The sequence below is a fragment of the Tiliqua scincoides genome, chromosome 7 (assembly GCF_035046505.1).
Source record: "Tiliqua scincoides isolate rTilSci1 chromosome 7, rTilSci1.hap2, whole genome shotgun sequence".
NCBI lineage: Eukaryota > Metazoa > Chordata > Lepidosauria > Squamata > Scincidae > Tiliqua > Tiliqua scincoides.
The window spans coordinates 66,497,397-66,511,371 of NC_089827.1; the positions used below are offsets into that span (position 1 = coordinate 66,497,397).

Sequence of the window (13,975 nt, forward strand, 5' to 3'; positions counted from 1 at the left end):
TGACTATGGCATCAGTGAAAAAATTCCACAGACAGGCATAGTACTGCTATTTTCATGTTACCTATGCTTCACTGGGGCCAGTTCGTACACTTGGCTGAGAGTAACCAAGGGACAAAGACAAGATATAGGTATGTAACAGCTCCCTGCCTCATATTTTCTTTCCTATATAAGCAGGAGGTTGGAAAAGAGTGCATAATGGTTGACTCCGCATTATTTCATTAACAGTGAACAATCTGCTTCCAAATTTGGTCAACATTTACAGTATAATAACCCAGGAGATTATTGGTCTAGGAGATTCTCATAGGTAACTGGGCTGACAGCAACATCTTCGGTCTAACACTTAAGCTTAACCATGGACACCACTTGTAGCCCTACTTCCTTGTGGAGAGTGTTTGGTCAAAGAGGCAAATGCTCTCCCCAAGAGTATGTCCATAGAGATAGTAATTGACATAAAGGAGAAGCAAATGAGTATTAATGAGGGGTGAAAGCTGGCTCTGCTGCTCGAACCAGCAATACAAACAGCTGAGCTGCTACTGGGTGCCAGTCTGTCCTTACAGACCATAATGAAATTCTGTGGACAGCAAAAAGCAGGAGTGGTTTTTAGAATGCGAGTTTAGCACAGTACTCTGTAACTGATCTGCCACTTTTGGAGAGGAGCTGGTTGGGTGGAAGAGACCACTCAGTGAGAGAATGCTGATGCTGGGAGAAGCCTTTGGTAAAAGGGAAGGCTGATTTATTACTGTGATACTTTCTGGGGGTGAGACAGGATGGCCTTTGACCCCAGACTGCGACTTCAGGTAAAGGCTACCATAGCTGCAGAAGCAAGAGAACCACAGAAACCAAGGCTGCTTAAGCTCTGTAAAAGACAAAAAGCCTTGCCTTTGCAGAAAGGGCCATGGTGTTTATGCTAGTGGAGGGCGTTAAGATAATGGTACCAGGCCACTAGCAAGAGATGTGCCTGAGATGATGTGTTATGCTAGAGGTACCTTCTCACTTATTAGGAGTTCTGCTGCTCTCTACCTGTCTTCAGAAACTTTGTAATTTTCCAGGCTTTAAGGGCAAACCCCCCCCCCCTTGATGCAAATTGCACCCTATCGAGTGCCTGCCCACCTCTTCGGCAAAGTGTGACCTATCAGATAGACAAGACTGTAGAGCAGCTTTTCACCCTCTTCCCTCATGGCAAAGTGCCATGAGTGACAGGGCACACCACAGTCCCTGTGTGTGTGGGGGCTTTCATCCCTCAACGGCCCTGCTCATAAATGACCATGTCCCAAATTTCTGCGGCACACCAGTGTGTGGCAGGGCACAGTGGTTGAAAACGGCCGCTCTAGACCAGGGGTCTTCAAACCCTGGCCTGGGGGCCAGAAGCTGCGTGTGCCTGTTTCCTTTGGCCGTGAGCCCCAGGAGGCCCCCTCCGCCTGCGCTGAAATGAAGCCTGCAGCCTTCACTGCTGCTGGAGCTGCTTCCCTGAGCCTTGCACCAGGGCCTGCCGGCAGGGATTCTTTTGTGTTTCCGTTTAAAGTGCAGCTCTGCTACACTTCCCCACACGCAGTCACAGACCAGTCTAACGTATTAAAAACAAAATATTGAAACGAATGGGGACCCACCTGAAGTGGGCTCCCGACCCACCTAGTGGGTCCCGACGCACAGCCTGAGAAACCGCACTATTTCCAACATTCCAAAGGGCGCGTGCGCGGCCCCCCTTCCCGCGCGCCGCCAGCCGACACGCGCGCGCCGTCGCTAGGCAACCGTGACAAGAGGGCTTCGGCGACGCGGCCCCTTTAAGAGCGCGGGCGGAGCGCCTATGCGGCGATGTCTTCCCTTCCGTGCGGCGAAAGCGCGAGGCTCGACTGCTCTGGTCTGGGGCGCGGCGCAGCGCAGCCGGCGCGGGGACTTTGACAGGCCCGCAGAGGTCGGGGCGAGGCTGCTGATGGCGTCGGCGCTGGTAGGCGGGGAGGGGGCGCCGCGCTGCTCCCCAGAGGCCTTCGCCCCTGCGCGGGAGGAGCCACCTGGGCAGCCGCGCTCAGCTTGGAGGCCCAGCCCGGCTCTCCGCCTCTCCCCTGGACACTCACTGTGCCCCCCGACGCCCCCTCCACACACACACACACCTCCACCACACCCACTCTTCAACACCTCACACACCCCATACATACCCACCCCCCCCAACACACACACTCATACACACACCCAGCACCTCACTCCCACACAAACAGCTCCACACACCTACGGCACACATCCCCCCAACACACCACACACATACCCCACACCCACTTCACACACATCCCCCAACACACCTACCACACAGCACATCACACACTCATGCACGCACCCAGCACCTGACCCACACACATTCCACCTCCACCCCCCCCACACACACTTTCCAACATCCCACACCTACACACACACACCTCAACACTGAAGGGTTTAGAAAGCTGCACCTGCCCAAATTCCCCCTTCTTCAGATGGTTAAAGGTGCAGGCTCTCCGCCCTCCATTGAATCTGGTCGCCCTGCGAGCAACTCAGCCTTGTCTTTGAACCAGAGTTTCCTTCCTCCTAGTCTGACCCTCCACACCACTGGCTCTCAAACCTTTTAGCACCAGGACCACTTTTTAGAATGACCGTCTGTCAGAACCTACCAGAAGTGATGTCATTAACCTGGAAGTAATACATGGACATCTGCAAGAGGGATCTGAAGGCCTTAGGAGTGGACCTCAACAAGTGGGAAACCCTGGCCTCTGAGCGGCCCACTTGGAGGCAGGCTGTGCAGCATGGCCTTTCCCAGTTTGAAGAGACACTTGGCCAACAGACTGAGGCAAAGAAGGAAGGCCCATAGCCAGGGAGACAGACCAGGGACAGACTGCACTTGCTCCCAGTGTGGAAGGGATTGTCACTCCCAAATTGGCCTTTTCAGCCACACTAGACACTGTTCCAGAACCACCATTCAGAGCGCGATACCATAGTCTTTCGAGACTGAAGGTTGCCAACAGATGGCCGGAAGTGATATCACAATTCCCCAAACATCCCAAAGGCTGCAACCCTACCCACACTTACCTGGGAGTAAGCCCCACTGACTATCATTGCTAAAAACATATACAAAGTAGCCTGTTAAAAGTACAGCTCTGAAACACTTCCTCAAATGCAGTCACTTTACTATACCCAGGCTATCCATACAGTCAATCCCTACTGCCTGTACTTTAGACTTGTAGCTTGTGTGTTAAAATAGTCTTAACTCAGATACTGCATCCTCAAGGGATTTGTCAATGAATGGTAACAGAGTTTCATTGACAAATCCATTGAGGATGCAGTATCTGGTAACAGAGTCTTGCAAGACACAGATTGAAAAGGCCCTCCTGGATTAGTAGCTTGCAAATATAACTAATACATTTATTGTAGCACTTTAAATTGCAGCAGTTTATGTATTGCTGCATCAAACTATGGGCACAATCCTAACCAACTTTCCAGCACTGACATAACTGTGCCAGTGTGGCATGCACTGCATCCTGCAGTGGGGAGACAGTCAAGAGAGACCCTTCAAGGTAAGGGCATGTTTGTTACCTTGCATTGTGGCTAAGTTAGTGCTGGAAAGTTGGTTAGGATTGCACCTTTAGTGTCTGTTTTCAAATATAACTTAAAAACAACTGTAACTCTTCTGCATGTTTTTCTTTATCAGGAGGATCCTATATTGCTCCGTCATTTTAAAGGCCACAAAGATGCAGTCACCTGTGTTGCTTTCAGTCCAACTACTAGAGTACTTGGTAAGTTTGTTGAAGTATATGAACAAATGGTTCAAGTGTATGAACAAAAGGGTCTCTTTAATGGTATCTTCACACATTTAAAAAAAAAGGAAGTGGTCCAGCTCGCTTTTGCAGTTATTTATTGACGTGCTTCCTGATATGGGCAGGCTCAGGGACACTGCACCAAATAATGATGTTTTTGGCCTAAAGCACTCTGTAAGCAGAGGATATGTTAGCCTAGTCCAGGGGTCTCCAAACTTTTTGGCCAGAGGGCCAAATCAAATATCTTGCGCGGTGTGGGGGGCTGGAAACAAATTTAAATATAAAATTTAAATAAATAAATTAGAGATTGAACTTAGATGAGTGAATAAATGAATGAATGGGCTCATCCATTCAACCTCTCTGGCCCTCAGAACACTCTCCAGACACAATCAGAGCACAGTTCTGGTCATGTTCAGTTGAGTGGGCCAGAGGCTTTCAGGGGACAAGAAGTTGACCGCAGGCTGGAAAGAGGCTTGCTGCAGGCCGCATCTGGCCCCCGGGCCGGGGTTTGGAAACCCCTGGCCTAGTCCCTTGAAAAAGAAAAATATGGTCCCCAGTGAGAACTATTTACTGAGGAATAATTTGCATTCTAGATCCTATTGTGGAGTAGGAAATTCAGTATTGAAAAGTGGGAGAGACATTTGAACAGACCACTGGGGGGAAATGCTACCAAATGAGGTGAAATGGGAGAGCAGCCCATGCGTACTGCAAGATGGTGAGCGCAACTCCTATGCATGCTTATTCAGAAGTGTTTCCCATTGTGTTCAGTGGGCTTACTCCCAGGGCAGTGTGTATAGAATTTCAGCCTGTGTCTTGCAAAACTGTAATATGTATTATAAACATAGGTAGTTCCGTTATTTAGAATTTACCAATGTTAGTCTTGCTTGCGTCCTGTACAGATTGCGCTAAAAATTGCCAATGATCTAGAGCATGATGTATCTATTTACTTATCCAAGGAACAAAACAGCAGTGCACAATTCCCAGCCAGTATTTATCAGCTTGGCCAGTATAATGAGCAGGATGTTCTCTGTACTGCAGAATATTTTATGGATGGGACAGATGAGAATTCTTTGGAGAGGGAGGCTATGTTGTGCATTTGTATACTCCTTTTGTATATCTATATGGCTAAGGGGGTCTTGTCCCTTGTTTCAGGACCTGGTTGAAAGCATGTGATGAGCAACCTTGCTGAAGTGAAGTGAATATAGTTCTGGCCACCTGGGTATTCCATAGATATTGCTTTGAGTTCCACCATGGAAGAAAGTTGGGATATAAATACACATAATATGTGGGTACTATCAAGATGTATTCCATACTAATAAAGAATGGATGTGTCAGAGGTGTTCCTGGTGGGGAGCAAAGCAGTAAGTGTCTTTAGGCCCCTGTATGCCCTGTAATGCGGCTCTTCCCCCTCCACTTCCAAGCCATTCCGGAAGGCAAGAGCAAAGCAGAGGAGGAGATGCCTCTGCTTTGCCTTCATAGCTGAGACTGGCTCAGGCTTGGAGGGGGAGGAGCCACTTTACACAGGCATCTGAAGACATTTACTGTTTTGCTCCCCCCCCCAACTAGGAATGCCTCTGGGATGTGTTTTCCCCATACATTCTCATCACTTAGGGAGCCCAACAATGTAGGATAGGTCAAGCTATTCCCAGTCTCTAGTATCAATGGTAGATAAAGTCATAGCCCAGTGGTTCTCAAACTTTTTAGCACTGGGACCCACTTTTTTAGAATGACAATCTGTTGGGACCCACTGGAAGTAATGTCATTAACCTGGAAGTAATGTCTTGTACAGAAGTATCATCAAGCAGGAAAAATTAGCACCCTCATATGACAAAATCAAAATTAGGTAAATTAAAAGTTTACAAAAAGAATATGCTTAAAAATCTATTTAAAATAAAGAACATTCCTAGCCCTCCCAAGCAGTTGCTGATCTTTTTAAAAACAGTTCCCCAAACATTGCAAAGTTGCAATCCAATCCACACTTTCCCAGGAGTAAGCCCCATTGACTATCATTGTTAAAAGCATATACATAGTAGCCTGTTAAAAGTACTGTACAGAACTGTAACATTTCCCAGAATGCAGTAACATACCTTGGTTGCATCAAGTATAATATATTAAAAAGAAAATACACATTGAAATGAATAGGGACCTACCTGAAATGGGCTTGGGACCTGCCTAATTGGTCCCACCCACAGTTTGAGAAACACTGTAGTCATTTACAGACAGGATAATGGACCAAACTACTTAAATGAGTGGTCAGAAGGTGGAATGAGCATTGAAAGTTTGACTTTGCATTGAATGGGTCATTTAAAAATGCTAGAAACTGGACTGAGTGATTCAAGGGGGGAAATGAAAAGGGAATCACACTGTCTGGAGTATGGGGTGATTAGAGTTAAAACACCAGTGGCAGATTCTGCAGCAGAATGACAGCAGCTGTAGAAGACTGACCATCAGCCTCAAATTATAGCAACTGAAAGTGGAGTGATGCTAAAACAAAGGGGCTCCTGTTCCACTGCCATTGTGCCATCACACATCAGTCCCTTCCGTTCCCAAGTCTGCTAAAGATTTGTTGTGCTTCATGTTAACCTGGAACGATCACCTGCTGGTTCCAGACAGACTTGTGTACAGGGATGTCAGAAACCTTCATTGGCATCACAAGACAACTAATAAAACAGACAAACAGTAAAAACAGCTGACAGGTGTACGAGGATGGTGAGGAGAGGCAGCTAGAGGCCTTGAGAAAGCAGCACAAGCCTATGCCTGTTTACTCAGAAGTAAGGACCCAATCCTATTCAACTTTCCAGCACTGATGCAGCCACAGTGCAGCCCTGAGGTAAGTGGACAAATGTTCCCTTACCTTGAGCAGAGCTCTGTGACTGCCCCCCCCCCATGGCATGGCTGTATTTTCCTAGCAGTAAGCCTCACTGAACACAATGGCACTTACTTCTGAGTAGACATGCCTAGGACTGCACTGTTAGTCTGTTCCAGCTCTGTTCAGTCAGTGGGCTTCCTCAAGGAAAGTGCTGCACGGCGCTGAGGATTGGGCCTGGAGGCTGCAATCCTACACACACTTTCCTAGGAGTAAGCCACACTGAACATAATGGCACTGACTTCTGAGTAGACGTGCCCAGGACTGCACTGTCCCAGCACTGTGTTCAGTCAGTGGGGCTTCCTGGAGGAAAGTACTCCCCCCAAAAGCTGCCTGTCCTTCTATCCACACACACTTCCCCATTGACCTCAGCGAGGCTGACTCCCGTGTAGACCTGCCCAGGACTGCGCTCAGAGGCTGCCCTGCTAGACGCTCTTTGGGACCCAGGCTGGTAGGCATCAGTGGGATGGGGCGAGCTTGGGCATCCCTGGGGAGGCAGCCCCAGCGCCGTTCGCGGGGCTTGACTCCCGAGGAGGCGGAGGTGAGCGGTGCGCGGCGTGCCTGGGGCCGAGCGGGCCGGGGAGCCGCCGCCTCCTTCTCTCCCCTGCGCGACAACTTCTGGAGCGAATGGCCGGGCAGGCGCGGTGGGAGGGCTCCGTCCCGGGCGAGGAGGAAGGAGCCGAGGCGGGCCGGGAGGTGGGGTTGCGCCCGGATCGCTCCTTCGCTGCAGGCTCCCTCCACCCCCAGCCCGCCTCTGTATCCGGGAAGGAGGGAGCCTCCGCACAGCCCGGAACTGCTCCTCTCCCCGGGAAGGGGCCAGAACTTCTCCAGCCTGCCTGCCTGCCTCCAGCGCCTGCCATGAGGATCCGGCTGGCCAGGAGGTCTCCCTGGCTGGGCAGGAGCTGCCTGCTCCTGGGGCTCCTGACAGTGGTCTTCCTGGTCCTGGAGCTGTCCATCTCCACCTTCCAGGCGCCCTCCTCCGGGGACAGCATCACCAAGGGCAGGTGGGAGAGGCGCTTCTCTGACCGGGCGGAGCAGCCCCAGGAGCTGGCCCGTCCAGTCTACCAGAAGGGTCCCCCCCAGCCCTCTGCCCCGGGAGAGTGGGGGAAGCCTGCCCACCTGCAGCTGAGCCCAGAGGAGAAGAAGCTGGAGGAGGACCTGATAGAGAAGTACGCCATCAATATCTACCTGAGCGACAAGATCTCTCTGCACCGCCACATACAGGACAGCAGGATGCCCGAGTGCAAGTCCAAGGTGTACCAGTACCGAAAGCTCCCCACCACATCTGTGGTCATCGCCTTCTACAATGAAGCCTGGTCCACGTTGCTGCGGACGATCCACAGCGTGCTGGAGACATCCCCAGCCATTCTCCTCAAGGAAATCATACTGGTCGACGACCTGAGCGACAAGGTGTACCTGAAGAGCGAGCTTGAAAAGTACATCAGCACTCTGAAAAGAGTCCGCTTGATAAGAACTAACAAGCGAGAAGGGCTGGTTCGTGCCCGCTTAATCGGAGCCACCTTTGCGACAGGTGACGTCCTCACCTTTCTGGACTGCCACTGCGAGTGCGTCCCTGGGTGGCTGGAGCCCCTGCTCGAAAGAATTGCAGAGAATGAGAGTGTGATCATTTGCCCCGTTATTGATACAATTGATTGGAATACATTTGAATTTTACATGCAGTCAGCAGAACCCATGATTGGGGGATTTGATTGGCGGCTGACATTTCAGTGGCACTCTGTACCTGATTATGAACGCCGAAGGCGAAAATCTAAAACCGATCCATTAAGATCCCCAACTATGGCCGGAGGGCTCTTTGCTGTGAGTAAAAAGTATTTTGAATACCTTGGTACGTATGATATGGGGATGGATGTCTGGGGTGGGGAGAACCTGGAACTCTCATTTAGAGTATGGCAATGTGGGGGTTTATTGGAGATTCACCCTTGTTCCCATGTGGGACACGTGTTTCCAAAGCGGGCTCCATATGCCAGACCAAACTTTCTCCAGAACACGGCACGTGCCGCTGAGGTGTGGATGGATGAATATAAAGAGCACTTCTATAACAGAAATCCTCCTGCACGGAAGGAAAACTATGGAGATCTTTCAGAAAGAAAACTCTTAAGAGAGCGTCTGAAGTGCAAGAACTTCGACTGGTATTTGAAAAATATATTTCCTAACTTACACGTACCAGAGGATCGAACTGGCTGGCATGGAGCCATCCATAGCATAGGGATCTCTTCAGAGTGTCTGGATTACAATTCACCTGAACACAATCCTACTGGGGCCCACGTGAATCTCTTTGGATGTCATGGCCAAGGAGGCAACCAGTTTTTTGAGTACACCTCCAATAAAGAAATCCGATTTAATTCGGTGACTGAACTCTGTGCTGAAGTTCCTGAACAGAAGGATTTTGTAGGCATGAGAAATTGTCCAAAAGATGGATCTACAGTCCCGGAAACCATTATATGGCATTTTAGAGAAGATGGCACCATTTATCATCCACATTCAGCCAAGTGCCTTAGTGCTTATCGCACCCCTGAGGGACGGCCTGATGTAGAAATGAGGACATGTAATGCTGCAGATAAAAATCAAGTGTGGAAGTTTGAGAAATAGAATTACCATTGATCTAGCCTCTGTCCAAGACTATTGCCAGCTGAATAATTTCTAGAGACATGATTTCTATACCACTTTTTCTACACCGTCTTTTTAAAGGATTTAAAAAAAAATGAACTGAGACCTGCAATGGACTGAGCATGAAAAAGCAGTTAAAAGTGCCTTTTGTTCTAAAGTGTTACTTAAAAAATGTATATGCAATAGTTCGAGGGAGCAACATAATCTTGATGAAACCTCATGTCTCTTATTCAGTGCAAAAGATGTTACTGTAGCATCAGGCAGGAAAGCTGACATTGAATTGCTTTTACAGCCACAGCACTGATCCTATATTAAGGCTTTTTCAACAGTATATATATAGTGGATGGCTAATGAAGTTATTCGGGATGGAGAAGAAACATCACCTTAGGATGCTGTCTTATTTGAAGGTTGAACTGGAAAGACTGGTGACTCTATTGGGAGGAAGGATGATTTCCTACCTTTAGGGGAAGCAAAGAATGGTAGAACTGAGCCTGTTCCTCTAGTTCTTGATGTGCCTTGGGTGTGTATATTTTGTTTATATTTAATTAAGGAAGAACAATGAAGAACTGCATGCTGTCTACAAGTGCTAAAAGCGATCAGATGTTAACTTGGGATGAGGGCAGAATAATCAAGTTGTAACTAAGGTTGGAAATAGTAGTGTCAAGTGGTTTCTTTTAAAAATCTTATAACATTAATTGAAAAGAATAGAAAGAGGAAAATAATCTAGATTGTTTCTTTTACCCAAACCACCCAAGTTAATGTTAACATTAAGTTTTTGATGGTGTTTATGATCTCTGCCTCATTACAGTTTACGTAACGTCTTGTGTGTTTCCCTTTTAAAAATGTATTAATGTGCCAGGGGGTAAGGGAAATTGGTTTTGTAGATGGCCCTCAATGCATTCAGTGTACTAAGATACAATTCACATTTTTTTTTTGCTGTAGTTACTCTTGTTCAACAACGCAATATGCCCTTAGGTAGTGTTGTCCTATTTCCTCATACACCTAAGAAGGTGTTGTTCTATTTCCTCATCCATTCCTCAAAACTGTTTGTAGCTGCTTGGCTAATTCAGGTTTCTTGTAGTAGAAAATAGCATTTTAATTGTTGCAGTCCAAATCTTTTCTTTGAAAACAGAGGGTTTTGCTCAAGAGATTATGTAGTGAGAGGAACAGTGTGCATCAAATGTGAATGTTGCCTGAGACTTCAGTCTCTGAAAAGGGAATCCATTCCCTCTGAAAAGGTAAAAGTATAGTACCCAAGCAGAGATCATGGGAGAGGAATAAATGAGAGGCATTGTTTCGGGCTGTAGAAGAACATAGTAGAACTCCTCTGAAGGAGAATGATTCTGAAAGGCAACTCTTGAAGCTACAAAACTGCTGCCTCTTGGTTGGAAAAATGGAACAAAGCTTGAGCTTTGATCAAAATATGTTGTATTACTAATCCATGTATTTGTTGGGCGCAGTCCAGTAAAAGTTAGTTAATGTTAAAAATTAGTAGAAATGAAGACCACACTTGAAGGTTAATTCTTTCTTTCATCAGGGTTTAGTTGTGGCTAAGGACCCAATACTATCCAGCACAGGATAGTATCCTGTATCCTGTGCTGGATACATCAGGTTGAAGGTCTCCTTGGACATTGATCCTGAATAAAACCACAGCCTGCTCATTGGGGCTTCTCAACGCAGCACCAGCTAAATTGCTGGCTCAGACTTGAGAAGCCCCATGTCAGGCTTCTAAGCTCAACACAGGGATAGGATTTAGCAGATGAGGCCGCTGCCTGTTCCACCTCCCTCCCAAGCAGCTTCCACCAACCATTCTGCTCTTCCCCCACATTTTCCCTCTACTCTCCTCACTCCCCCACACCTCTCAGCACTCATCTCCTCTCTGTCAGTGGTTAGAAATCAATCTGTGGCAGTGATGGAGTGGTGCAGCCCCCCCATCAGTGCCACTTACTCTCATAGTGGCGCAAACGTATCTTATGGCATGTTTGTGACACTGAGTGCTGGCACTGGGACTCCAGTGCTGGTGCTGAGACGCCAAAGGCTTGGGCTGTAACTTTTGCTAGATGGAGTCCTTGGTACTATGGGTCCCTCATGCAACTGTTCTCTTTGTCTTTTCTGTCGTCATAAACGTGTTTTAGTTAGCACAACAGACATGGTGAATCCTCACTCACTGAAGGACATATGAAGTAGAGGAAGAACAGGGTCATCACAAACTAGCAGCTGGTGATTTTAAGGGCTTAGTCATAAGAAAGGCGTAATTATGGATTGCCACCAGCTTAGGGAAGAAGCAGACTGCATAATGCTGGCAGACATCCTGCCTTGGTTTTCTACCTGTCCTAATGCCATATGTAGGGAACACTGGCGTGTTCACAAGCGCTACAGTCTGTGCATAAGGAAGGGTCCACATTAGAGGCCTATGATGTGTTGTACCTACCTACTTCTGGAATAGGTTACTGAATTCCTGATTTACACTGAAGAAAAACAGTTTCACAAAAGGAATTTCTCAAGTTAAGCACTTGTATAAGTGAAGTTGAGAGAGACAGTAGGAGACTACTAGGTAAATGAGCCTGAATTGTTAGCCACGTTAGCTCTCAGAAGAGTTTCTAAGTTACAAGATACAGGTTTCCTATATTATTATTGTGAAGTGTTGTGGTAGCTTGGCGCTCTAGCTGTAGACAAAACCGGTCTTGCCCACTGTGTGCTCATAGATTCTAATTTTACTTTGAAATGTGCAATTTCAACAAGGCCAGCTCCCATTTTTAAAAAAACTAGATTTCTAATGTTACTGCTTGATGAAGCAACTTGGAATTATGGGGTAGCGTAGGCCGAAGGTAGATGCATAACATTTTAAGACAGTTGAAGGTGACATCATGGCAGCGTAATCACCTCTGGTGTTCTCACTCATCCTGTCATCATCCCTGAGTGGAACAGTTTGTAGGTTTTTGCAACAATTAAAAAACTTGCAAACTTATGTGAATTGAAATGATAGGAACAAAATAAATGAGTAAAATGCACCACCAGCAATTACGCTTTTACTGTAACCTGCAACTCACAGTCTTGCCTGTCTTGATACTTATAAAACTGAAAGGTGGTAGGGTTTCTGGTGCTCATGGGAGAGGAAATGTTATACCTTAAGTGGTTGCTGCTTCTTTCCTCAATGCTACCATTCCATGACTCCATTTTTCTACCAATTTCTGTTGCTTCTCATACTTTCCTCTCTCATCCCCCTAGGTTTAGCATATGCCAGACCTTGCCAAAAATGCAAATAATTTTGGATACTTCAATCTTGGCAGCATTAAAATATGTATCTATGTGGAACAAAATTGAATTAATTTTTTTTAATTGTTTGCACTCTCTATCTGTTGCCTTTTCAGAATACACAAAGGGATATAGAAACCAATCTGTGAAGGAGAGGGGAACTTGAGGTGTACCCTGAGCACGGACTCTTTTGTAGTTCTTTTCCTGGCACAGTGCAGTGCCAAACTGCGCATTAGGCAACAGACTTGTGCAGTATTGCCAATAAAAGGAATGCATCTTCTCAGACCAGCACAACAGTGCTTTCTGATAGGACTTGCTTAAGGTAGATGTGTTTAAGTTTGCTACCTAAGGTGTCATAGGCAACAGTGTCTTAGATTAGATTCAGATTGCCAATTTTTGTTTGTGATATAGAGGTGAATATTGCATTTGCTGCATAGTGAGAGGTAGATGGGTCTGGGTCATCTGAAGTTATCCAACCTTTATTGGACTCTTTGGACCATCTTGTGGCAATCTGGTCCCACAGTGATGATTGTCAGTGTGTAACAAGAAATAATCCAAATCTACCCCGAGACTTCATATTTGTTCTTTTGATAAACTTGCACAAATTGGAACTGACTAATTTGAAAACGCAATTGCTCTGCCTTATTTCAGTCAGATTCCTCTATGCACATTTACCTAAACTGATGTGCCAAGGAATTTCTGGGACACTTTAGTATTGTGAGATGGTTTGGTAGTACTGAGGTAAAGTGTCATGAATAGCCACAAGTGGCCTTGTTGCTCTTGTGTTGTTTTTTTTAAGAACCACCTCAGTTCTCCACATGCACATTACAGCTGCTCAGCTGTGTGATAAGCAATAAGCTATGCATTTTTTATGTGCCTTATTTCTTTTGTTTTCTCTATATTTGGAAACAACTGTGTTCCTTATGGAGGACTGCTTGTAAACCAGATTGAAAAACTTAAGAAGTTGTGTTATCTGAGCAGAAAAGCCAATGTATGGAAATCTAAGAATATTCTTAACTGATGTAAAGTGAAGCTGAACTAATTTTTCTTAGTTCTGCTGGGAAATGCAGTTCCCTGTGAAATAACCGTATGCCAATGATATAACTGTTGTTCTGCATAGTGACAATACTTCTTAAAATTATCTATTTTTTATACTGAGAATTTGCATTGGCAATCTTCTTAACTATAATGTTGCTACTAAGAGATTTCAGAAAAAGGTAATAAATTGTTTACACGTTTCTGAAACGTTTGATATTTGAGAAATGAAGGTATTCATTTTTTTTTCCTTGAATGATTTTTGAATTATTAGGGGCAATTACTGTGAGGGGTTTAAACTACTGATTTCCATTGTCTGTTTTTAAGAAAATTAACTTCACAGTGTATACATGTGATCTGTTTCTTTAAAAAAAAGAAAGAAATAAACTTTTTCTCAGTTAATCTTGAATTGACA

At 46.2% G+C, this 13,975-nt stretch overlaps 2 protein-coding genes across 2 annotated transcripts in view; both read left to right on the forward strand.

Moving 5' to 3' along the window:
- Positions 1–1,841: 1,841 nt before the first annotated feature.
- POC1B (POC1 centriolar protein B) overlaps positions 1,842–13,975 on the forward strand; it is a 51,646-nt gene continuing 39,512 nt past the window's right edge. Inside the window, exons 1-2 of the mRNA XM_066633133.1 lie at positions 1,842–1,945; positions 3,671–3,755. Of these exons, the coding sequence (XP_066489230.1) occupies positions 1,931–1,945; positions 3,671–3,755 (100 nt within the window). The 5' untranslated portion in view covers positions 1,842–1,930. The remainder of the gene's footprint in view (positions 1,946–3,670; positions 3,756–13,975) is intronic.
- GALNT4 (polypeptide N-acetylgalactosaminyltransferase 4) lies at positions 7,491–13,910 on the forward strand. Its single transcript, XM_066633132.1, has one exon. It carries the CDS (start codon positions 7,501–7,503, stop codon positions 9,250–9,252), a length of 1,752 nt encoding a protein of 583 aa, XP_066489229.1. The 5' UTR covers positions 7,491–7,500; the 3' UTR covers positions 9,253–13,910.

What these genes read in the sequence shown, in the direction of transcription:
- GALNT4 (XM_066633132.1), top strand. Translation starts at nt 7,501, where the DNA reads ATGAGGATCCGGCTGGCCAGGAGGTCTCCCTGGCTGGGCAGGAGCTGC.